Here is a 25,936-nt window from a genome sequence, read left to right as displayed (position 1 = left end):
CAGTTAGGAGCATCTTAAATGACAAGATACAGGAAACACAACAGGGAAACTGGGTGTGTCCCCTTTAGAAACATCCAATGCCTTGCCTCCTTTGTTGGAGCCTCTGTAGGCCCTTTGCCAGCTCCAGTCTCCCGCCTCTGGCACCTTGGCTCCATAGAGCAGACTCCCTCTCCCGGGCGGATGCTGGACAAGAACTACATTACCCTGAAGGCTATGCTCCGCGGAATGGCTGTGAGCGCCGCTGTGACGACGTCACAGAAAAATGGGCGTTTGTGGCCCGCGTTGTCAGGGGCGGGACTTCCTGTGTCGCCAGGGAGGCCGTTTGTTCGTGACGGGGCCGTTGTGTCTCTATCTTAGGTGACTTCTACCTGGGTCGTCGGGACGGAGCGGGGAGGACAGGCTGGAGGGCCCACCTGCGCCTTTGTACGACCTGGGGGAGGGTCAGCTAAGCCCGCTGGACCCGCCGGTCTCCGGCGCCCTCACGTGGCCCTACGCTCCCCGCGGTGCGATGGCGGCGCTGGTGACCCCGGCGCAGGTGAGTGGACGGTGCTCCACGCCACGCCCGCTCGGACCCCACCCACGTGGCCGAGGCGCGCTGCTGTGCAGGATGGTGGTGTCCTGTGAGTCCTCCCCAGGGCATTGTCTTCGGAGCCTCGGGATGGGGTCGCTTGTGCTCCGGGTGGGAATCCAGGTTAGGGGCTTCACGCGGAGGGTCCCATTTCTGTTAGTCAGTGAGTGGGACGCTGTGTGGTAGGGAGAGATGTGGTTTCTCGAATCCCCCTGACCCCATACCGTTGGCGTGGAAGGACCCGCAGGGAGGAGCGCAGGCCGCACAGTCCGGAGACCTTTCTGTGTGTTGCGGCCCCGCCCCTTCCCGAGTCTAGGACCTTGAGCAGCTTTCCCTGCTGTTCTTGGTTACGTTTTGTTTTGTTTTTCTTGGCTGCGTGGTGAGGCATGCGGTATCCTAGTTCCCCGACCAGGGATGGAACCCGTGCCCCCTGCCTTGGGAGCGCGGAGTCTTAACCATTGACCGCCAGGGAAGTCCCTGTCCTTGGCTTTTATGCTAAAGTTCCTCCAACTGGGTTGAGGGAACTAGAAAAACCACATAGGTGACGTGTATCCCCCCGAGTCCAGCACGGTGCAGGGAGCATCATTCTCGCTCTCTTTCCACGGAGGTGCCTCCTGAGCCTTTGTTGATGTTAGAGGCTCATCCCTGGGGGAATCTGACCCTTGGGCTTCCCAGCTGTGTAACCTCTACAAAGATAAGGGCTGGGGTGGGGAAGAGGCAGGAGTAGCCTGCAGCAGCTTGGGGATTGCAGCCCTGCTAGGACAGAAAAGGTGTCAGGACAGGCAGTGCGCCCAGAAGGCCAAGGAATTTGTCTTTTAGTTTACAGCCAGTGGAACTGGCTTCCCACTGAATCTGTTTTCCTGTTTGAGGTTCCGTTAACATATGGTAAGGGGTGATAGTGTGCAGGAGTGTGGTGTCCCTTTGGACACAAAAACACAAGAGGTCCTGGGTAACTCCATAGCCGTGGCCCTGAGTACCCTCATCATAGTCCTGATCGCTGTCAGGACTTGTCTTATTTGTTAACTTCCCATTCACTTGGCTCCTTCCTCACTTTATTTCAGACTCACTCCAGTGTGATGTCCTGAAACAGGCTTTCCCTGGTGCTCTGTCGAAAGCAGACCGTGACCTTTTGTCTTCTCGCTCTATTTTCTTTCTTTTTTTCTTTATTTTTAAAATTTATTTTATTTTTAACTGTGTTGGGTCTTCGTTGCTGCATGCAGGCTCTCTCTAGTTGTGATCAGCAGAGGCTACTCTTCCTTGGGTTGTGCAGGCTTCTCATTGCGGTGGCTTCTCTTGTTGTGGAGCACAGGCTGTAGGTGCGCAGGCTTCAGTAGTTGTGGCTCACAGGCTCAGTAGTTGTGGCACACGGGCTCTAGAGTGCAGGCTCAGTAGTTGTGGTGCACGGGCTTAGTTGCTCCGTGGCACGTGGGATCTTCCCGGACCAGGGCTCAAACCCCTGTCCCCTGCATTGGCAGGCAGATTTTTAACCACTGCACCACCAGGGAAACTCTATTTTCTTGACTTTGGAATCTTTGGGTCCCTCTGACATTGTCTTGCTCATTTGTATCGTTGCTTGTTTAGCATCTCTTTCCAGCCCTAGACCGTGAGCGCCTGTTGCTGCTCTCTGCCAAGACCTAGAACAGCCTGGGCTTGTAAAGGGTACTCAATATATGGTTAAACGAATGGGTTGCCCACTCAGGTGCTCTCATCACACGTATAATAAGTACAGCCTCCTGCACTGTGGCCCACAGGCCGGCACTGGAACTACCCCGTGACTCCCTCCACGCTTCTTCCTCTCCCCTTCTTCCCGGTCTCACCGCACTCAGCCAGGAGGTCCTGAAATTGCAAAATTCCTGCCCAATTTGCAGCTTTTCCCCTTGCATTTTCCTTTGTCTGGGGCTCTGTTCCCAGATCTCTGTAGGGCTGTCACTCCCTGCTCTTCCTGTGCATCACTGTCACCTCTTAGGACAGTCCTTTCCTGGCTGTTTTCATTCTAGCTAAGGTACCCCTGGCTCCCACCTGCCCATCTTCTGGCAACTCTGTGCCATCTTCTGCTAGCTGGATGTTCAATTCCCACTTCTGTTCCTTTATATATATATAACAAAAGTGTAATTATGTACTCAACATAAATTACAGGAAAGAACTTTAAAATGCTACAGAAGACAAAGTCACTATAAACATTCCCTTTGAATTCCCTGGGGGGGTGAGTTTGCAGTGCTCAAGAAGGTAAATAACACAAACATATCAAACACTTCACAGTGTCTCTGCATCCACACCCCGACACGAGCCACAAACAGTCCTTCACAGAGACTGCACTCATGAGCCTACCACAGAACCAGAGTTTGTCATAAACTACAAAACGTTTAATACAAAATCGTGTTTATATATGTATAATTCATATACATGCCCTGTCTGCAATTTCAGAAAATAAAAGCTGCACACTGTAGAGACACTCTTAACTCATAGCTGTAGGCAACGTGTTTGGTTGGAATTTCTCCCTCAATAAAATTAATGGCATATTTTATGTACATGAAGGCTAAACTGCATAAAGACAGTTCAGTTTCCCAGATATGCATCTCCTTTTAGGACAGGTTTATAAATTTTAAAAGGCAAAACAAATGCACACCTCAGAGTCATTTTCTTAGCTACAAGAGTTATCATGTAATTTCTGTGAAGTTTCTGATACATGCATTTATGTAATACTGGTATTGAAGGTAGTAAAGCAATATGTACTTTTTTTTTTCTTTTTTTTTTGTGGTACGCGGGCCTCTCTCTGTTGTGGCCTCTCCCGTTGCGGAGCACAGGCTCCGTACGCACAGGCTCAGTGGCCGTGGCTCACAGGCCCAGCCGCTCCGCGGCATGTGAGATCTTCCCGGACCGGGGCACGAACCCGTGTCCCCTGCATTGGCAGGCGGACTCTCAACCACTGCGCCACCAGGGAAGCCCAGCAATATGTACTTTTAATGTTGTGGCTCAATAAAGGCTTCATTGTCATTCCAATCTGATTCTTGATACAGTGATTCATAACTTCTCTAAAAATTAAAATTTCAATGGGACACTGTGTTAAAGAGACTCTAAATAGATTTCTTAAAATATTTCCCTGAAATATCCTTTACATAAGACAGATTTCACTAACATTAGATTAAGTAAAAAGGGAAAAAAAAGAATTAAACATGACACAAGTGTGCATGAAAACTAATGCTCCTCAGCCAGTCTTCATGTCTTAGGAGCCATAAATAGAATGCTTAAAACCAACAAACAGTTTCACACTCTGTGGCAGCCATCTGTGAAGCCAGTTATACTAAACTACTTCTACAGTTGATTGTAAACTTTGGTTTATTTTTACTTGAGTTCTCATTGTACAGCAAGCATGAAAAGAAGAAAGAGTGGAGTCCATGAGGAGATGAACTGTCAGTCTGTCTTTAATCTGGCATGATGAGACACTTGTCAGTCAGGCCTGCTTTGATAGAGTTTGTTACAGACTGCCTTATGTTTTCCTCTGTCAAATTATCACCCAGGGGCTTCAATACCTGTTCCCCTAGTGTTTCAGCAATCTGATCAATCATTGTTCCAATTTGTCTGAACTCCCCAGAGTATGTAACATATGCCCAAGTACAAAGAGAACTCAGTGCTAACCTCATGACAAGGTTACACAGACGGCTATAGAGTTTAGGCCAACGAAGCCAGTCAGTCCTGAGATTATATACATAGCAAACATGACTGCAAACAGTGTGGCAAGCGTACGAGCAGCATAGAAGATATTTTTGCCATCATTGTACTTTATAAAATTTGCATAGGTTTCTTCTATTTCAGCCTCAAGCTGGTCCTGTTAACCACGGTAGAATTCATCTCCACCCATTTTTTTTACTGAACGAAACTGTTTAATTGCCACTTCCTTGAGGTCCAGGTGTTTTTGCTTCCAGATCTGAAGGTGCAATGTAAGGCTTGTCCCCACCGCCTACCTACTCCATACTTTCTCTCTTGCTCCTGCTACTGCAGCAAAATTATTAGCTTCAGCTGTTGCCTGAAGCATGGACTTCTTACATAAATTTTAATGTAAGCCTTAAAGTATTCTACAAGATCTCTACAAGTGACTTGTATCTTATCTCTTTTGCTACCAAATTTTCTGGGGCAAGTAGCACTGGAACCAGATTTCTAAGCTCGTTTAAACTCTTCATCAATATCTTTCAATCTCCCATCAAAACTAGGATTAGTTGCAACTTTAAGACTAGGATGTGGCAAAAGGAAGCAACCAAGATTTGAGAAACGATTGTGAATGTGCTTCCTTATATTCTGTAGCTCTTCAGGTTGATTTTGTTTTACCTGCAATCTCTTTTCAAGGAATTGTTTTCCATCTTCCAAACCATATGAATGTTCATAAGGATAACTCCAGTTTCGAATCAAAAACATTAATGTCTGAAATGGTTTCTGGTAGATTTCTTTCATTGCAAGTCTGCCATATTCTGTAAATAATTGCAAGTGTTGGAGATCATCTTCTTGAATATTTTGAGACAAATTATATACCTGGAGAGAGCTAGTCACAGTGCTTAGAGCAAACACTGTTGCACAATGTCTGATAGTTGACTGGCTATCAAAGGCACCCTGGGTATCCATTAGCAGCACAGCCACTTTTGTTCACTCCAGACATATGCCTGTTGTTTCTCTTTCACAACCAACTCGCCACGTAAAGCCAGTCAGTGGTTCATTGTTTCCACCAATCCAACTTTGAGAATCCTTGTTATACATATATCTAAGCATGAAGTCCAGTAGAAATGATTTCCCTTTACGAAAAGCTCCTGCCACTGATACCACGACTATGTGAAGATCTCTTATGTGCTCCTGTAGCAATAACTGCTCCAAAGCTTCTTCATCAAGCTCAAAATTACGGTCATCTTCATGTGCAAGAACAATCTGTACTGGACATGGTTTCTTCATAACCTCATCAGAGTTTCCTAGGTCGTCATCTTCATAATTCTCACCTAGGAGGGTCGTGGATGAGACGTGGTTAACCCAGGTGTTTGGGTTGCTGGTTCGCCTCTGGCGCCACGGCCCCTCGTGCAGCTGCTGCCTACGCACTGCCTCGCCACCCCCCCCCTTTTTTTTGCCACGCAACATGGCTTGTAGGATCTTAGTTCCCTGACCAACTTTTTAGCCTGGGGCCTCAGCAGTGAAAGCGTGGAGTCCTAACCACTGAACCACCAGGGAATTCCCCCACTTCTTTTCCTTAAATTTGAGGTTGTGGTTGATTTTCTAGAGCTGCCTGGGCCTCAGGCCTCTGGATGTGACATGGAGGTGACGATGGCATTTACCTTGTGGGCTGTGGATTAGTGAAAGTCACAAAATACACTGAACACTTAACAGGGCCAGGCACTCCACAGCATCTGGTGTGGGAACATTTTCTCTTTAGTTCTAAGAATTGGCATAGTGGGAATGATTGTTGTATTAATGTGGAAATTGATGCTTGGAGAAATGATGGGATGTCGTCCTCCCCATGATCACACTGCCAGCAAGTGTCAGATTTTATATATATATATAAATTTATTTATTTATTTTTGGCTGTGTTGGGTCTTCGTTGCTGCGCGCGGGCTTTCTCTAATGGTGGCAAGCAGGAGCTACTCTTCATTGCAGTGCGTGGGCTTCTCATTGCGGTGGCTTCTCTTTGTTGCAGAGCATGGGCCCTAGAGCACATGGGCTTCAGTAGTTGTGGCATGTGGGATCAGTAATTGTGGCTCACGGGCTCTAGAGCACAGGCTCAGTAGTTATGGCACTCGGGCTTAGTTGCTCCGTGGCATGTGGGATCTTTCCTGACCAGGGCTCGAACCCGTGTCTCCTGCATTGGCAGGTGGATTCTTAACCACTGCACCACCAGGGAAGTCCCAAGTGTCAGATTTAAGAGTCTTAATTCAAACCCCAGAAATCTGGCTCCAGAGCGAGGGATCTTTAGTCACTTTACCACAGCGTGTGAAGACCTCAGCCTGGGGCAGGTGCACCGTGAGGACCAGGGAGGCTCAGCACCTGTCACTTTGCTGTTACCATTGTTGGAATTATCATCATGAAAATTTTTCCCAGAGCACGCACCATCTGCCCCCAGTCCTCATGAAACACCATTGTCTGTGTCATCTCCAGTGGCTTCCTTCACGGGAGGCTTTTCTCTCAGCCACAGTTGCGTTATATCCAGAGGCTGCTTCCACCTCGCCCTTGAGCCCAACACAGAACTCGGCGATCAGCAGGCCTCGGTGGTTCAGGCCTGGGTCTCTCTGCATCTTCACCAGCAACAGAGTGACAGGGTTGATCCTATCCAAGTGCAAAAGCCCAACACCACTACCTGTGTTTGACTGTCCAGGTGTTGGTGACCTTCAAGGATGTGGCCGTGACCTTTACCCGGGAGGAGTGGGGACAGCTTGACCTGGATCAGAGGACCCTGTACCAAGAGGTGATGCTGGAGATCTGTGGGCTCCTAGTCTCACTGGGTAAGTGCTTAGCTCTCACACCTGTGGGGGACCCCACTGCCTTGTTTCCGGGCTGATCAGGAAGGGCACAGGAGTCACCTTTCCTCCTCCCCACAGGCCCTGCATTTTTCTGGTCGCTTCTCCTCCTGCCTGGTCTCCCTGTGTCTGTAGCAGTGATCGGTGGGAAAGAAACAATGTCCTTCTGAACACCAGCCCCCATGCCAGTGCCCAGCACCCTGGGGCCTCAGTTTGAGGTCCTTGTTGCAGATTCCACAGGAGCGAAGCTGACTGGCCCAGCCTGGTGAGGTCAGGTGTCCCCACAGCCCAGTTAACAGGGCTGTTCTCAGACGAGTGGGTGAGTCAGGGAGACCCCTACATGGCATTTGTCATCAGTGCCACCCAGGGATCTTCCTAAACAGCACAATCTTGGTTCAAAGGCCCCTGGTGTCTACGTCATCATCACATGCTTTCTGAGGCCTGGGCCGCGATCCTCCCCACGGCAGGAAATCATTTAGAAGGTGCACAGGAATGTCATGGAATGCCACAGGTGGACACCCTGCAAAAGCCAGTCCTTTTACCTTCTCTGTCTGGCACGCTGATTGTTGTCAAGAGAAAGTCTCAGATCACTGTGAGTGAGTATTCCATGGCCCCCTTTGTGGCTAATTTTTCAGTTCAACAGAGGGACCAGCCTCTAGCTCACAGCCCTGAGCCTTCTACGTGAACTTGCTAGGACCTTAATGCCATTATTTTGACTTCAGCGTTGTGGGGGGGTTTGTTTTTTTTGGAGTATTCCCAGGGTCCCGTGGCTGTGTGTGAAAGTGGCATGCCCCTTCATGGGGCTGGCTTCCACTGATGAAGTTCAAGGGAAGTGGTGTTGTATAGACAGACAGCACCACCCTCTACAGCAGTTGCAGCCCAGGAGTGGTGTTTGTGCTGTTGGATTCCCAGTCACAAATCAACATTTTCTTTACTTTGGGAGCCGCTACATTCATGGTCTTGTTCCTGTCATGAAGTGCCAGATAGGATGGAAGGGTTTCATTCTTCTCATCAAAACACCTGCATCCTGTTTTTTTTTTCCATCCACAGGGCATCCAGTTCCCAAACCGGAGTTGATCCGCTTGCTGGAGCATGGGCAGGAGCTGTGGACGGGAACGAGAGGCCTCCCACGTAGCATGTGCCCAGGTAGGAGCCAATAGCTGCTGGGCAGGTGGGTTCACAGCATCTTTGAGAATGCATGGGGACCAGTGCCTCTGAGCTGCTGTGTGAAACCCCCTTTGTGGGATCTGGTGGTTTCTCTCACATCAAAGTATAGTGTGCATCAGCTGGCCAGCTTGGGACCACACCATTATTTAGAGACCCAGGCACCTTCTTCTTCTTTTTTATTTTTTTAATTTTTATTTTCTCTTTTTATTTTAATTGAAGTACAGTTGACTTACACTGTTGTGCTAATTTCTGCTGTACAGCAAAATGACTCCGTTATACACATATGTATTTCTTTTTTTATATCCTTTTCCATTATGGTTTATAACAGGATATTGAATACAGTTCCCTGTGCTATACAGTAGGACCTTGTTGTTTATTCATCCTATATATAATAGTTTCCATCTGCTAATCCCAAACTCCCACTCCTTCCCTCCCCACGCACCCTCCTCCTTGAGAAACACAAGTCTGTTCTCTACGTCTGTGAGTCTGTTTCTGTTTCATAAGTAGGTTCATTTGTGTCATATTTTAGATTCCGCTTATAAGTGACATCATATGGTATTTGTCTTTCTCTTTCTGACTTATTTCACTTAGTGTGATAATCTCTAGTTGCATCTAGAGACCCAGGCACCTTCTGACGTCAACGTATAGCTCTGAGGTTGGTCCAGCATAATCCAGCCGGTGGAGGGGAAACAGCAAGGGATAGGGGACAGGTCACACCCAGATGCACGCATACTTTACTCCCCTGTACCCCACAGGCAAGGACTAGGCATTTGGCCGCAGCTGGGTGCTCAGGACTGGAGAGAGTGGTTTTGCTCTGGGCCCAAGGAGAAGAGCCAGTGGGCCTGGTTTGTACGACCTCTGTCTACTCTGCTCACCCTGCTCTCAGGAAGTCAGAGCGAGGCTAGTTTGTATGTGAGTGGGTTGTCTGAAGGTGTAATGAGATAATGCAGCAAACTGCTTAGTACAGTGCCTGGTCTATAGAGAGGGTCGACTAAGGTCAGTTCTTACAGTATCCATGTAATTGTCTTAATCAAAGTGAGTGGTGGTATCACGCATTTTTCCTGGACTTTTAGACTCAGAGGAAAAGGGGCCTTTCTTCCCCTTGAAGTTATGATCTATGCTATAGTCTCTATGGAACTCTTTCCCACCTTCTCCATCCATTTATCCATCCTCCTGTTTGTCCACAAGACACTCAGAAGCAGCCCCTTGCGCTGTACCTTCCTGCCCCTCTTGCCCTTAAGAACACCAAGTGGATGTCTGGCGTTTTCAGCCCCACATCTGTGCTGCTGACTGTAGCTTGAGTAATCCACAGCGAGTCACGGTCTCTCCTCTCTGTCGTCCTTCAGGCTTCTCAGGCCGCCTGTAAGTGTCTTTGGCCAGCCCCACCACCGATGGCTCTGTTCCACACGCCACCCCGCCCCCCATTTCCTTATTCCCAGATCTCCACTTTCGTGTCTCAGAGACCCCTCAAGCTTGTCATGCCTTAGAAGACCCCCCCGTGGGATCCTGCCCACTCCTGCCCCGTGCCCCGTTCTGAGAACATCCTGCCATCTAAGCAGATTGGAAGATTAGCAACACCTCAGCCAGCGTCTCTCTCCATCAAACCAACATCCGTCCATCCCCAGGCCTGCCCGTTTGAGATTATCCATGTGTCCTGAGTCCATCACCAGCACCCTAGTTCAAGCTCTCGTCATCTTTTTTTTAATATAAATTTATTTATTTTATTTTATTTATTTTTGGCTGCATTGGGTCTTCATTGCTGCGCACAGGCTTTCTCTAGTTGCAGCGAGCGGGGGCTACTCTTCGTTGCGGTGTGTGGGCTTCTCATTTGCGGTGGTGGAGCACGGGCTCTAGGCGCACGGGCTTCAGTAGTTGCAGCACATGGGCTCGGGGGCTCTAGAGCGCAGGCTCAGTAGTTGTGGCACACGGGCTTTCTTGCTCTGTGGCATGTGGGATCTTCCATGACCAGGGATCGAACCCGTGTCCCCTGCATTGGCAGGCAGATTCTTAACCACTGCGCCACCAGGGAAGTCCCTCTCGTCATCTTTTTTTTTTTAATAAATTTATTTATTTTATTTATTTATTTTTGGATCTGTTGGGTCTTCGTTGCTGCATGTGAGCTTTCTCTAGTTGTGGCAAGCAGGGGCTACTCTTCGTTGCCGTGCATGGGCTCCTCATTGCAGTGGCTTCTCTCGTGGAGCACGGGTTCTAGGCTCATGGGATTCAGTAGTTGGGGCACACGGGCTCAGTAGTTGCGGCTCACGGGCTCTAGAGCACAGGCTCAGTAGTTGTGGCACACAGGCTTAGTTGCTCCATGGCATGTGGGATCTTCCCAGACCAGGGATCGAACCCATGTCCCCTGCATTGGCAGGCGGATCTTAACCATTGCACCACCAGGGAAGCCCATAACTCTTGAAAGAGTTGTCTCATTTTGGAAATGATGGACAGTTGTCCTGTGGTGTATGTGGGGGATGGGTTCCAGTGCTCCCGCAGATACCAACATCCGTGGATGCCGAGGTCCCTTATGGTGGGCCGTCCCCCTCTATATGCACGGTTCCACATCTGCAGAGTCAGTCAGCTGCAGGTTATGTAGTATTTTGATCCATGGTTGGTTGATTTCATGGGTGCAGAGTCCACAGATACAAAGAGCTGAAATCATGTATGAGTGGACCTATGGGGTTTAGACCCGTGTTATCCAAGGATTGACTCTATATATTTGACTTCCATACCTTTTGTTTTAAAAATCTGCTTAATTTTTTTATATCGGAAGTATACAGTGATACATATAAATCCTTCAGGTTCAGCTTCACTTTTTCTTTTTTCAGTTTTTAAAAAAATTTTATTGCAGTATAGTTGATTTAGAATGTTGTGTTAATTTCTGCTGTACAGCAAAGTGATTCAGTTATACATATGTATACATTCTTTTCATATTCTTTTCCGTTATGGTTTAGCACAGGATATTGAATACAGTTCCTATAGTGCTATACAGTGGGACCTTGTTTTTTATCCATCCTATATATAATTGTTTGCATCTGCTAATCCCAAACTCCCAATCCATCCCTCTCCACCAACCCCCTTGGCAACCATAAGTCTGCTCTCTATACCTGTGAGTCTGTTTCTGTTTTGTAGGTAAGTTCATTTGTGTCATTGTGTCATTTTTTTTAGATTCCACATATAAGTGATATCATATGGTATTTGTCTCTCTGAGTTACGTTGCTTAGTATGACAATCTCTAGATCCATCCATGTTGCTGCAAATGGCATTATTTCATTCTTTTTCATGGCTGAGTAATATTCCTTTGTATGTATGTACCACATTTTCTTTATCCATTCCTCTGTCAGTGGACATTTAGGTTGTTTCCATGTCTTAGCTATTGTAAATAGTGCTGCTGTGAACATAGGGGTGCCTATAGCTTTTCAAATTAGAGTTTTGTCTGGATATATGCCCAGGAGTGGGAAATCAGCTTTACTTTTTACATATGTATAAACTGAGGTATCCTCCACCTCACCCAAAATTTAGACTATTCCCAGTTCTGTGGCAGGTTCCTGGTGCCCCATCCTTGTCAATAGCTTGTCCTGCAGTGTTACCCACTGTTTACACTCTAACACCGTGGATAGGTTTTATTGTTATTTTCCTTTTCGGTGAGGGGGCGTGCCTCAAACAACAGAAATGTATTGTCTCAGTTCTAGATGCTGGGTGTCTGCAAGGTTGGTTTCTACTGAGGCCACTCTCTTTGGCCTGTAGAATAAGATGGCTTGTTCTTGCTAATGGCATTGCTGTCATCCTAATTGCCCAGTACAACAATGAGAATAATAACATTAGACTTCTTCAGAGAATCAGAGCCAAAAGGAGATAAATCAGAGTTTTATTCTATTGATTAGGCTTTGTGTGATTGTGAGGGCTAAGCGATTTCAAAATCTTCAGGGCAGGCCAGTAAGCTGGAAGAGTAGATGCTTGCAGTCCTGAGTCTGGAGGCAGAATCCCTTCCCTCCCAGGGCATCTCAGTCTTTTCCCTTAAGGACATTGATTTTTTTTTTTAAAGTTTATTTATTTATTTATTTTTCTGGCTGCGTTGGGTCTTCATTGCTCCGTGTGGGCTTTCTCTAGTTGCGGTGAGCAGGGGCTACTCTTCATTGCACTGCGTGGGCTTCTCATTGTGGTGGCTTCTCTTGTTGCGGAGCATGGGCTCTAGGCGCATGGGCTTCAGTAGTTGCAGCACATGGGCTCAGTAGTTGCAGCACACGGACTTCAGTAGTTGTGGCTCACGGGTTCTAGAACGCAGGGTCAGTAGTTGTGGCTCATGGGCTTAGTTGCACCGCGGCATGTGGGATCCTTCCAGACCAGGGCTCGAACCTGTATTCCCTGCATTGGCAGGTGGATTCTTAACCCCTGTGCCACCAGGGAAGTCCCAAGGCCATTGATTGATCGGATGAGGCCCACCCACTTTAAGAAGGGTAACGTGCCTTTCTCAAAGTTTGATGATTCCAGTGTCAGTCATATCTGAAAAGTACCTCACAGCAACCTCCAGAATGGTGTTTGACCAAACAGCTCAGCACAGTAGCCAAGCCAAGTTGACATATAAAATTAACCACCATACATACTCGCACTGCGTCAAGAACTGTGCTGAGAACTTTACAGGCATTTTCTCATTTAACCCTCATGACACCCAGAGAAACTGAGAGTCCTCTAGTCTCTTAGGTGAGGAAATTATGACATAAAGAAGAAAGGAGGGGGTTTCCCTGGTGGCTCAGTGGTTAAGAATCTGCCTGCCAATGCAGGGGACACGGGTTCGAGCCCTGGTCTGGGAAGATCCCACATGCTGCAGAGCAACTACTGAGCCTGCGCTCTAGAGCCTGCGTGCCACAACTACTGAAGCCCGCACTCCTAGAGCCCGTGCTCCGCAACAAAAGAAGCCACCACAATGAGAAGCCTGCGCACCACAACGAAGAATAGCCCCCGCTCGCCGCAACTAGAGAAAGCCCGCGTGCAGCAACGAAGACCCAACGCAATCAAACATAAATACATAAATTTAAAGAAAATAAAAAAGAAGAAAGGAGGGACTTCCCTGACGGTCTGGTTGTTAGGGCTGTGCCCCACGACTGCAGGGGGCACACGTTTGACCCCTCATCAGGGAACTAAGATCCCACAAGCCGCTCCTCAAACTGAGGCATTGTGACTCCAGAGCTCTCCCTGCTAACACCACTCTAATGCCTCTCAACAGAGCAGAAACTCGTCTTTCATACTGTTTGACTTTGTGTCCCACTACCCCTTTTCTCCTGAGATTTTTATTCTCTTCTTCCTGTAACTGCCCCTTCAGGCTTGCCTTCACCAGGCTTCTGGTGCCATTTTCTTCTTGTAACTCTCTTTTTTTGCTGCTCTGTTTGGCTTGTGGGTTCTTAGTTCCCTGACCAGGGATCAAACCCAGGCCCCCTGCAGTGGAAGCACGGAGTCCTAACCACTGGACCACCAGTGAAGTACCTCTTTTTTTTGTTTTTTTAAAAAAATTTAAACAGTATTTTCAGTGTTTTATTTATCAACCACTTATATAGCACTTATTACATCCCAGGCCATTTTCTAGGCACTTTTTTCTTTTTTAATTGAAATATAGTTGATTTACAATGTCGTGTTTCAGGTGTATAGTAAAGTGATTCAGTTATACATATACATATATACATTCATTTTCAGATTCTTTTCCCTTATAGGTTATCACAAGGTATTTAGTATAGTTCCCTGTGCTATACAGTAGGTCCTTGTTGTTTACTTTATATATAGTAGTGTGTACCTGCTAATCCCAAACTCCTAATTTATCTTTCCCTCCCCCGAGCCTTTCCCCTTTAGTAACCGTGAGTTTGTTTTCTATGTCCGTGAGTCTGTTTCTGTTTTGTAAATAAGTTTATTTGTATCATTCTTTTTAGATTCCACATGTAAGTGATATCCTATGATATTTGTCTTTCTCTGACTCACTTCACTTAGTATGATCATCTCCAGGTCCATCCAGGTTGCTGCACATGGCATGACTTCCTTCTTTTTTATGGCTGAGTGATAGTACCTTTTCTTCTTAGAACCCTTAAGCACTCTCCAAAGGTGAATCTACCCATGCTTATTCCTTCCGTTTCAACCCAGTACCCCATCCTTCTTTCTTTCTGGCAACTCTGACGTCTGCATTAGGACCCAGCTCGCGGGACACCTCCCAGGGAAGATGACCTTTTTCTTCTCAGTCTTGCTAGGTGCCACTTCCCCACACTCTCACAGAACCAAGACATCAATCCTTGAGGCAGATGCTCTCCAGACAGTAGGATTGAAACTGTCCTCCCTCCCCTACTCCACATCCTCTGTCTCCCGGTCCAGCCTGCTGCCAGATTTTCCCTTCACTGGTGTCAGGGTACAAGGGTCATAAAAAGGAGCTGGAAATCTAGGATACATTGACGTCAAAACATAGCAGATATCAGAGGTGCTGCTTTCATCCGCATTTGTTCACTGAAGTGTTGCTTCCGTTTCTTCTGTGTTGCATCACCGAAAGTCCCCCTTTGTGTATTGGATTCTTTTCAGGTGACAGGGCAAAACGTCAGACCAGAGAGCTGGCTTTGTCTGAAGGAGGCTTGCTCCAGGGAAGCCTGACTCTGGGATCTTCAAGGGACTGCAGGTCGAGGCAAGCCAGGGATCCAGAAGGGCTTTTGGAAGTGCAGAAAGGTCAGCTGAGGCCAGAGACAGACGCCCACAAGGAGACCCATCCTGGGAAAACGAGCCTTGAAGATGATGGTTTGGAGGCAGATGATGGTGTGCACTCCAGGGCGTTCCAGGAGAGAGTCTCTCAGGGAGATGTTCTCTGTGAGCGTGACCCACAGGGACCAGGAAAAGGCCCCCTGATTCATAACCTCTACAAGTGCAAGCAGTGCGGGAAGAGTTTTAACAGGAAGTGGTACCTTGTTCGACATCAGCGGATTCACACTGGAATGAAGCCCTATGAATGCAACGCGTGTGGGAAAGCCTTCAGCCAGAGCTCAACCCTGACCCGGCACTACGTCATCCACACTGGGGAGACGCCGTACAAGTGTGCCGAGTGCGGGAAGGCCTTCAAACGCAGGTCGTACCTCCTGCAGCACCAGCCGATCCACACCGGGGAGAAGCCCTATGAGTGCGGTCAGTGTCGAAAGGCCTTCACCCACCGCTCTACTTTTATTCGCCACAATAGGACCCACACTGGAGAAAAACCCTTTGAATGCAAAGAATGTGAGAAATCATTTAGCAACAGAGCACACCTCATCCAGCACTACATCATCCACACTGGAGAGAAGCCCTACGATTGCACAGAGTGTGGGAAGGCCTTCAGGTGCAGCTCAGAACTCCTACAGCACCAGCGGATTCACACAGGGGAGAAGCCCTACGAGTGTGCCCAGTGCGGGAAGGCCTTTCACCGGAGCACGTACCTCATCCAGCACTCTGTCATCCACACTGGGGAGACGCCGTACAAGTGCGCCGAGTGCGGGAAGGCCTTCAAACGCAGGTCACACCTCCTGCAGCACCAGCGGGTTCATACTTGAGAAAAAGGCCTTCACCGCTGCTCCTCTTTTGTCTTTCATGAGGGGATCCACGCTGGAGGGAAGAACCCTTTGAATGCAGAGAATTCTGGGAAGGATTTTTGTCTGCTTTTCAAATGCACAAGTGGTCACGTGGGAGAAGATGCCTTGCGAATGCAGTGGAAAGATCAGAAGCCTTCGGCCCCTGCTCATCGTTCAGAGGATTCATTCTGTGGAGAAACTCAGCTCAAGAAGCCATGCCACCCGTGGGTCCATCCACCTCTGTCAACATCGAGAACATACCGGGGAAAGACGTTCTGAATGTAACCAGAAGGACGCTTCTCAGCCAAAAGAAAAGACTCGTCCTCGCCGCCTGAGAATGTGTAATGAAGAGGAACCACTTAATTATTGCCATGGGAAAACCTCCTGTGACAGGTCACCACTAGTCACGTAGAGTCATATTGGAACTTGACGGAGCTTGGGCTTTCCCTGTGAGGAAGCGCAGAGGAGACAGACTCAGGGGTCGTTGTGCGCTTATAACAACCTTCAGCCACAGGGCTCCCCCTTGGTTTGCACTTAAGCCATCTCAGCATTATGTTAAAAAGGAAACTAACAAGGGAATTCCCTGCGGAGTCCCATTGGTTAGGACTCCACGCTTTCACTGCCAGAGGACCTGGCTTTGAGCCCTGGTTGGGGAAGTAAGATCCCACAAGCCCCATGGTGTGGCCAATAAAGAAAAAAGAAAAATAACAAAGAGGTGGAGGGGATAGAGACAAAGACTATAAACGGAAAAAACAAATGCTTTTGTAAGCGCTTTCAGACTTTCCTGCCAAGCCTGTTGCAGTTTTTCATCAGTTCTGTTTTTTGGTGGGGCAATGTTTGAGGAAGCAAAGGACCCCATCCCTTTGTTTTTATGTGTTCACTACTCTCTTGTGTCAGGAAAGTTGGATGTTGAGGGCAGCTCCACCAACATTTGTTGGAAGGCTTTGTTCCGAACATCTCTAGCCATTGGCATAATTCTTTGTGAGAAATATGAGGGCTTGAGTCATGAGCTACTTGAACTTGTAAGAAATTAGAATACTGAAAATAACATCACACAATACTTGTATTTTATATCTAAGGAGAGAATGGTCCACATAGGGATCGCCGCATTAAAATGTGCACCCCTAAAGACGTTGAATTTTTTTTATAGGTAAACTTCTGTTCATCTGGTTTTAAATGCCTGATACTATCTCTCACTCTTTCTTCTTCTTCTTCTTTTTTTTTTAGTTTAAAAAGAAGTACGTTTATTAGTATATGCACACAGTTTGCAGAATAGAAACATTTAGGGCATTTAGGGAAATTCACTCAAATTCAACAAACCTCAGTGAAAATACGTTGTATTTGTTTAATGGCAGACAGGTAATTACTTGAGTCTATTAACTGGCTGCATTTTCAGTCTTCAATAGGTTCTTTTTTTTTTCTTTTAATTTTTTATTTATTTTATCTTTGGCCGCGTTGGGTCTTCATTGCTGTGTGTGGGCTTTTCTCTGGTTGCGGTGAGCGGGGGCTACTCTTCGTTGTGGTGCTCAGGCTCCTCATTGTGGTGGCTTCTCTTGTTGTGGAGCACAGACTCTAGGCACGCGGGCTCAGTAGTTGTGGCGCACGGGCTTAATTGCTCCACGGCATGTGGGATCTTCCCAGACCAGGGCTCAAACCCGTGTCCCCTGCGTTGGCAGGTGGATTCTTAAGCACTGCGCCACCAGGGAAGCTCTCAATAGGTTCTTTGAAAAGATGTTTAGCAAGGTGGAAGATAACTTGATCCATGTCACTTAGAGGCTTTATTTATCTATTTTTAAAAATTTTATTGGAGTATAGTTGATTTATAATGTGTTTCAGGTGTACAGCAAAGTGATTCAGTTATACATATACTCATTCTTTTTCAGATTATTTTCCCTTATATGTTATTACAAAATATTGAGTATAGTTCCCTGTTCTGTACCGAAGGCTGTTGTTGGTTATCTGTTTTATATATAGTAGTGTGTATATGTCAATCCCAGTCTCCCAATTTATCCCTCCCCCCCAATTCTCACTCTTGATTCCATTCTACGTGGGTTTTTTTCTTTTTCTTTTTTTTAATCATTCATTCATTCACTTCGATATTTATTGGATGCCAGAATCACTGTTCTGGGCACTTGAAAGGCATCACTGAACAAAACAGATTGAAAAAAGAAACAATCTTGCCCTATGGAGTTTACATAAGCAGCGTAATAAACAATAAAGTGTATAAAATACTAGAAGGTCATAAGTGTTACTGAAGGGAAAAAATGGAGCAGTGTAAGTTGAATGATACACACCAATCTGTGAGGGGATAAGAACACGTCATAATTTTAAATAGAATGGTTAAAGTGGGGCCTCTTCTCAAAGCTGACATTTATGCAAAAACTTGGGAAGAGAACAAGGTGCTAGCTATGTGGGTATTTGGAGAAAGTTCTCTCCATGTAGAGGGAACGTCCAGTTCAAGGGCTTTACGGCTGGGACATAACCTGGAATATTCGAGGCACATCAAGGAGGTGATGGAGCTGAATCAGTGATGAAGAGAGGGAATAGTAGGAGATTAATTCAGAAAGGAAATTGGGAGTCCAATTGCAGTCAAATGCTGCATAACACTGTTAGGGTCTTGGCTTTGACTCTGAATGAAACGGGGAGATATTGGAGGATTTGAAGCAGAGGAATGGCTTGATCTGCCATGTCTTTGAAGGGTCACACCGGCTGATGTATTGAAAGTGGTTTGTCGGAGGGTTTGTTTTCTTTCTTGTCTGACAGCAAGGTGCTCATCCTGTATGGCTGTGGCGTTCTGAGGTGAGTCCTAGTTCTTTTCTCTTTCCGCTGTTTCAGCCTCTCTAACCCTGTGGAAAGGACTGGACATTTCCAAGTCCCCCTCTGCAGCTTTCTAGCGGTTGAATTATAGGTAAAACCAGTAAAATAAAACACACATCCAAGTTAAATTCATGATAAAGGAGAAGGATCCTCCTTGTCCGATCTTATAAATGTTTGTGTGAAGTTTCTTTTTGTCTTTACAGAGTAAAGTGCCAGGGATTTTAACAGGTGAGTCCAGATGTATACATGCAGGTCTCGTGTTTGTATGGGTTTCACAGTTGCCACCATGGACTTACTCCCTTGTGCTGGCATTGGATATGAGTACTTGAAATTTGCCCTGAGATTTTTTTTTTCCTTTGAGGCTAGTTTTCAAGCTACACAAGATAATCAGTATTAACTGAAATAATGTGAAAAAAATGTGCCGTACAGGGGATTCCTTGGTGGTGCAGTGGTTAAGAATCCGCCTGCCAATGCAGGATACACGGGTTCAAGCCCTGGTCCAGGAGGATCCCACACGCTGCAGAGTGACTAAGCCCATGCACCACAGCTACTGAGCCTGTGCTGTAGAGCCCGAGAGCCATAACTACTGAGCCCGCGGGCCACAACTACTGAGCCCACAGGCCACAACTACTGAGTCCGTGTGCCTAGAGCCTGTGCTCAGTAACACGAGAAACCACCGCAATGAGAAGCCCACACACCGCAACAAAGAGTAGCCCCCACTCGCCACAACTAGAGAAAGCCCACATGCAGCAATGAAGACCCAATGCAGCCAAAAAGAAATTTAAAAAAATATATGCCGTACAGAAAAATATAAAATTATCATTTTCCTCACTCGGGGCCTTCTTCAGAGCCCCTTTTTTTTTTTTTTTTTGGCTGCGCTGGGTGTTCATTGTGGCGTGTGGGCTTAGTTGTCCCGCTGCGTGTGGGCTCTTAGTTCCCCCACCAGGGATCAAACCTGCATCCCTTGTATTGGAAGTCAGATTCTTAGCCACTGGACCACCAGGGAAGTCCCTTCAGGGCCTTTTTTTTTTTTTTTTTTTTTTTGGCTGCGTTGGGTCTTCGTTGCTGCGTGTGGGTTTTCTCTAATTGTGGCACATGGGCTCAGTAGTTGTGGCTCGTGGCCTCTAGAGCGCAGGCTCAGTAGTTGTGGCACACAGGCTTAGCTGCTCCGTGGCATGTGGGATCTTCCCAGACCAGGGCTCAAACCTGTGTCCCCTGCATTGGCAGGCGGATCCTTAACCACTGCGCCACCAGGGAAGCCCGTCATTTGTTTTGAATCTCAAAATTTCCCAGATTTGAGTCCATGGGAGTTCCTTTATGCTGGTTTGTCCCATTTTCATGTCACCATCACATTTTGTGCACTTAGCTCTGATGCAAAAGATATTACAGTTTCATCCTGCAAATTTCCTTTCTCTGCCAGGAATCAGTCTTTTCTCTAAGGAGATTTTCTTTTTGGTAGAGAAAGGTATTGAGAAATCAAGAACTGGGTCTTGGATGTGCTCAAGGACATAGGTGAACCATTGCTTCCGGGCCTTCTTTGACTACACTGCATTTAGGTTCACAAACACTACCCATGCCATGGCAAGATCCAAGTCATTAACTAAAGTTCAGGAAGTGTTTTAAACTTTTTCAATGTAAAGTTTATTTCAGGGGAATACACGAACATCAGCTGTACAATGTGATGACTGATAAATGCATTTATCCATGAAAAAACTTCCCAATCTAGGTATAGAACAATTCTGTGATGCCGAAAAATGCCCACTTGCCTGATTCCGTGAGTCTCTGAGAGTCATTCACTTTCTGATTTTTTTCAATGTAGTTGTTTTGCCTTTTCTTTCATTGGTATCTAAATTTAACCCGTACTGGGGAATTCCCTGGCAGTCCAGTGGTTAGGACTGGGTGCTCTCACTGCCAAGGGTCTGGGTTCAATCCCTGGTCGGGGAACTAAGATCCCACAAGTTCTGCAGAGTGGCAAAAAAAAAAAAAAAAAAAAAAATTTAACCTGTACTAGTTTTATGAAATAGAAGTATTTTATTGGAAATGTTAAATAGATTTATCAGTTTTAATTAAGGTTTTTATTGATACTTTTCCTGGGCTTTTTAATTAATTACCCAGGCATACCAAAATTATGCATACCATCCAGTCAGCTCATGGCTGTCCTTGTGTGCACATACTTTGGTCTCCTTATTCAGGAACATGGTTTGCACCTTCATCTTACAGCGTTAGGCATCTCTTCCTGTGGGCCTTGCACTAAAGGATTCTATTTTGGGTTTTCCTCACAGCCTCCCCATGAAGCAGGTACTTGACAGGCCTCATTTTCCATAAAAGGAAATCGAGGCTCAGGGAGATCAATGTACTTGCTGAAAGGCAGGGAACTGATGAGCATCCGAACCAAGCTAGAGACCCAGTTTGGCTGTACATGGTGTTTGTGCTGTATAACCACAAAGCTATGCCACATGGCTCCAGAATGGGCCAAGGTCTGGCACGATGGTGACCATGATGATGATGGGGATGGTGATGACAATGATGTTGATGATGGCAGCTGGGATTGTAACCATCAACAGACCCATTCATTAGGGAGCACCAGGTGCTGCCCTATGCACTTTTCCTACATTAACCTATAGACCCTCCTTCGGCCCTGAGCAGTAGCTACAACATTATCCTATTTTACCAAGGAGGAAACTGACACACAAACAGCTCATTGACTAGCACAGGGTCACACAGCGCGTAAGCAGTGAAGCTGGAATTTGACGCATCAGTCGGCCTCCAGAACTGGACTCTTGGGTGCTACACAAAGGAGGAAAGGACATGCAGCAGGAAGGGGAAAGTGGAGGTGAGGGGGCAGTGGGATCGGGAGAATTTAATGGGATAACAGAGGGAACCTATGGGGGGGGGGTGATTTGGTGATTCCCAGATGTTAGCAGTTCATGAACCACTAAAAAAATTTTTTAACTAGAAAGCTCACACAGATTTGGTAAAAACGGACATTTCACACCCACATTTCTAAAAATGACTTTTACCGGGAAAGAAGGCAGAGGATAGCATCTCACACTGGAGGGGCATCTTCTAATGTAAGTTGAGCTTAATGAGAGACTTAATGCATTAGCTGTATTTTCCTGACTTTGAGAGCACAGGGGTGTCAGAATTAAACGTGTGGTAATCAACAGTGCCTGGAACAGGCCTGACATGTGCTCAGTGTCAGTGGACATTAGTGACGGCCATTGATACCAGTGCTTTCAGTTTAAATGGATGTACTTTTTATTTAACTTAAGTAGATTTATTCCAGGAGGGAAACATGCATTACTCTGGTAAATTGGAAAACCAGTTTGATTGGCTACAAATGAAGACTTGCCCTCAAAACACAACAATGAAATTGAAATAATGAAATCAAGTCCCAGGGAACTCATGCTGCCTTCTGAAGCCTGTGAGTATAAAATTGTTCTCTCATAAAAGAGGGAAATTATTCACAGTCAGGGGAGTATCAATAGCCAAGCATGAATGGAGACTTCCTTTTGAAAACTTTAAGGCAGAAAAAAGGGAAAACGTTCATCTTCTCAGTGAGTCCATCATGGCATGTGAAGAGGGTAATTATAATCCAGGCAAACAATCAGAAATATAATACATGTTGGCAGAAAGAAAAAAAAATCCAATTGACGGTGCGTCCACTGCCGGGGGCCCGGTTCGATCCCTGGTCAGGGAGCTAAGATCCCCAAGCCACGCGGTGCGGCCACAACAAACATACAAACAAATCCAATTGAATAGTAACACACAAGGATAAGTAGACGATGTTAAAATAGTTTTTACAAATATCCTACATTTGTTCTTGGAAGTCTACAAAAGAAAGATCTTGATAAAGGTAATCCATGTACATCAGTCTGACCAATCAACATTTTATTTTCTTCATATTTATTTATTTATTTTCATATTTATGTATTTATTTAAGTCCCCCCACACAGTTCTTTATGTCAGAGAAAAAAAATGCAGTAGAAAAGATGACTTAGGAAAAATGCCTTTGTTTTTGGTTAAGGGTAAGGATTATTTAAAAACAAAAAGGTAGGACTTCCCTGGTGGCACAGTGGTTAAAAATCCACCTGCCAATGCAGGGGACACAGGTTCGATCCCTGGGAAGATCCTACATGCCGCCTAGCAACTAAGCCTGTGTGCCACAACTACTGAGCCTGCACTCTAGAGCCCGGGAGCCACAACTACTCAGCCCTCGCGCCTCCAGCCCATGCTCTGCAACAAGAGAAGCCACCGCAATGAGAAGCCCACGCGCCACAAGGAAGAGTAGCCCCCATCTCCACAGCTAGAAATAACCCGCGCAAAGCAACGAAGACCCAGTGCAGCCAAAAATAAATTAATTTATAAAAATAAATAAAAATAAAGAAAAACACAAAGGTCATCAACCAAAGAAAATAAATTAATTGAAGCTTAATCAAAATTAAAACTTTGCTTTTCAAGAGAGTTAAGAAAGTAAAACCTCAAGTCACAACCTACAGAAAGATATTTGTAAGAACTATCTCTGAAAAATGACTGTGATTCTCAATATGTAAATGGTCCTTATAACAATAACGAAAAATAACAATTCAAAATATTCGCAAAACTTCTGAAGGCATGTGTCACCAAAGAAGTATAAATGGTAAATAAGAAAATGAAAATATGCTACTCCTTATTACTCAGTATTGTAAACACATTTTAAAGCCACAGTGAGGGACTACTACACACTCATTGGAATGACTAAAACTCAAGCACTGACAATTTCAAGTTAATGAAGAGATGAAACAGCTACAACTCATATATTTCTTGAGGGAATACAAATTGATAAATAACTTTAGAAAATACTGTTGCACTGTCTTGTAATGCTATACATACACATATCATACAACACGGTAATCTCAATTGTAGGTATACCCTTAAGAAAAATTAAATCTTATGACTCAGGAATACTTCGGTGGAAATATTCACAGTAACAGCAGCTTTATTCATAAAAACCAAAAAACAATATAACGTTTGTGATTTTACTTTTTTTCCTCCCCATCATGTGTTAAAATAGCTAAACTAGTCCCAAGACAGAGTGGCTCATGCTAAGACCCAAATCTGAATGCTGAAACTTACTTCAATTTCTATTTCTTGCAGATATCTGGCTCTTTCAGGAGGGGAAGCCTAAGGCCAGCCAATCAGAATATGCCTGATGAGCTTTAGTTTTTCACAACCTTGTTCCAAAACTTCCCTGTGTCCCACATAAAGAAAATTAACCTTGCTATGACCAATCAGCTATTGCCTAGTATGAATTCCTTGTTCTCAAGTATTTTTGTCTATGTAATCTGTGCATTCTGAATAGCTCTTCAGAGCTCCTCTCTATTTTCTAGACTGGATGCTTTCCAGTTCATGAGTCACTACATAAAAGCAAATTATATCCCAAAATTAAAGTCTGTGAAATTTTCTTTTGACACATGTATTAAGTTTTTTTTCATAATTGTATAGGTTTGCATAGTCTGAATTTTTAAAATTTATTTATTTTTGGCTGCTTTGGGTCTTCATTGCTGCAAGTGGGCTTTTCTCTATTTGCGGCCAGCAGGAGCTACTCTTCGTTATGGTGCTCAGGCTTCTCATTGCGGTGGCTTCTCTTGTTGTGGAGCACGGGCTCTAGGCGCGGGGGCTTCAGTAGTTGCGACACATGGGCTCAGTAGTTGTGGCTCCCGGGCTCTAGAGCGCAGGCTCAGTAGTTGTGGTGCATGGGCTTAGTTGCTCCGTGGCACTGAATTTTTTAAATTAATTTTTACATTCAAATCTTGAAATCTTTCTTTGCTTCTTTTTTTTTTCATGCTTTTGGCAGGTATAGCAGTGCTACTTAGAGATATCTGGCATGTTTTCTTATTGATACACTGGTTTACATAGTGCATGTATCAATAGAAAGTATTTTTTGCACAAAGGGGCAGAGGTTTAAAGTAACTGCATAACGCTAAACACTTCTGCAAAGTAATTTTAATAGATACCCAATGGCAGTTTGTGATATTTACTAATTTCTTTAGTTTTACCAACATTTGGTAATGTCAGACTTCCTTAGGCTCATCAGTCTGATTGGTTTCATTTTCATTTTCCTAATGGAAAATAAAACTATTTTGTTAAAAATGTTGTTTGCTTTCATAATTCTAATCTGAAGTGGCATAGAAGAATTTTGCATCCTCAGGTTTTAAATCTTTCATTTGTAGTACTTATCGAATTTATTTATTATTTATATATTAAATCTTTAATAATTTATAGATGTCTCAATATCTTCCTAAGTGTTTTCTTGTCATTTCAATTTTTATTCTTTTAAACAAGTCTGCTATTATCATATAGTTTGTGTATATGTTATGATAATTTTTATATTTGCTTTGAGAAGTCCTGCAAGGCATGCCAAATTAATAATGTTGTGAAATGTGAAATATAAAGGAGTCAGTTCTATCAAGGGATTTTTAAAAAATTATATATTTATTTATTTATGGCTGCATTGGGTCTTCGTTGCTGCGCGCGGGCTTTCTCTAGTTGCGGCGAGCGGGGGCTACTCTTCGTTGTGATGCGCGGGCTTCTCATTGTGGTGGCTTCTCTTGTTGTGGAGCACGGGCTCTAGGTGCACGGGCTTCAGTAGTTGTGGCTCGCGGGCTCTAGAGCGCAGGCTCAGTAGTTGTGTCTTGGGCTTAGTTGCTCAGCGGCATGTGGGACCAGGGCTCGAACCCGCGTCCCCTGCATTGGCAGGTGGATTCTTAACCACTGCACCACCAGGGAAGTCCCCTGTCAAGGGATTTTTTTTTAACATGGAGCTGGGAGGCTATTAATTAGTGGACCTCCTGCACTTCCCCATCTTGTGAAACCATGAACTTTTGATCTGGGCCAACCTGCAAATATTCCAAGGATTCTGCAAAAACACCTGCAACTTGTCACACTAATGGACTATTACTTCCCTGTAGTGATAGCCTTAGCACTCAGTCCTGTTCGGCGGAGACTAGCTTCTGCCTCCAACTCCAATTAAAATCCTTTGTAATGCAAACCTCTCTTTGTCTTTAAAAGCTCCTTACTTTTATTCCCTAGCCCACCCCCGCACCCCACCACCACCCATCCCCAAACCCCCCACCCCCGTGAAAAATTGTCTTCCACAAAACCGGTCCCCAGTGCCAAAAGTGTTGGGGACTGATGGCCTAGCCCTACATCTTTTTTTGTTGCTACTTAAATGTGTGCCCCGAATTGCAATTCTTTGATCCCAAGATAACGCGTTGTGCTTCATTATTGCCTCTCAGGTTAATTTAGGTTGACAGTATCCATTATACAGTTATGTTTTCTAATTTCATGTATTTTTTTTT

The 25,936-nt window shown here is 45.4% G+C and overlaps 2 protein-coding genes and 1 pseudogene across 3 annotated transcripts in view; 2 read left to right on the top strand and 1 right to left on the bottom strand.

Moving 5' to 3' along the window:
* LOC308606595 (zinc finger protein 154-like) overlaps window positions 1–25,936 on the top strand; it is a 318,213-nt gene that overhangs the window by 283,058 nt on the left and 9,219 nt on the right. The gene's annotated exons all lie outside the window — the stretch shown is intronic.
* Window positions 319–18,326, top strand: ZNF550 (zinc finger protein 550). The gene is made up of 4 exons (XM_081216392.1): window positions 319–535; window positions 6,912–7,038; window positions 8,104–8,199; window positions 14,770–18,326. Exons 1-4 carry the CDS (start codon window positions 509–511, stop codon window positions 15,759–15,761), a joined length of 1,242 nt encoding a protein of 413 aa, XP_081072518.1. The 5' UTR covers window positions 319–508; the 3' UTR covers window positions 15,762–18,326.
* LOC308605686 (atlastin-2-like) lies at window positions 3,980–5,254 on the bottom strand (annotated as a pseudogene). Its single transcript has one exon. The product of its transcript is annotated as an atlastin-2-like (transcript).

The sequence above is a fragment of the Mesoplodon bidens genome (genome assembly GCF_964165515.1).
Source record: "Mesoplodon bidens genome assembly, chromosome: 18".
In the NCBI taxonomy this organism is placed as follows: domain Eukaryota; kingdom Metazoa; phylum Chordata; class Mammalia; order Artiodactyla; family Ziphiidae; genus Mesoplodon; species Mesoplodon bidens.
This window is presented reverse-complemented; position numbering and strand designations above follow the sequence as displayed.

Bases quoted from the DNA above. Each gene is read 5' to 3' on its own strand.
- ZNF550 (XM_081216392.1), top strand. From the start codon at position 509: ATGGCGGCGCTGGTGACCCCGGCGCAG. The intron at 7,039-8,103 runs GTAAGTGCTTAG...TTCCATCCACAG, and splicing joins TGGGCTCCTAGTCTCACTGG to GGCATCCAGTTCCCAAACCG. The intron at 8,200-14,769 runs GTAGGAGCCAAT...GATTCTTTTCAG, and splicing joins CCCACGTAGCATGTGCCCAG to GTGACAGGGCAAAACGTCAG.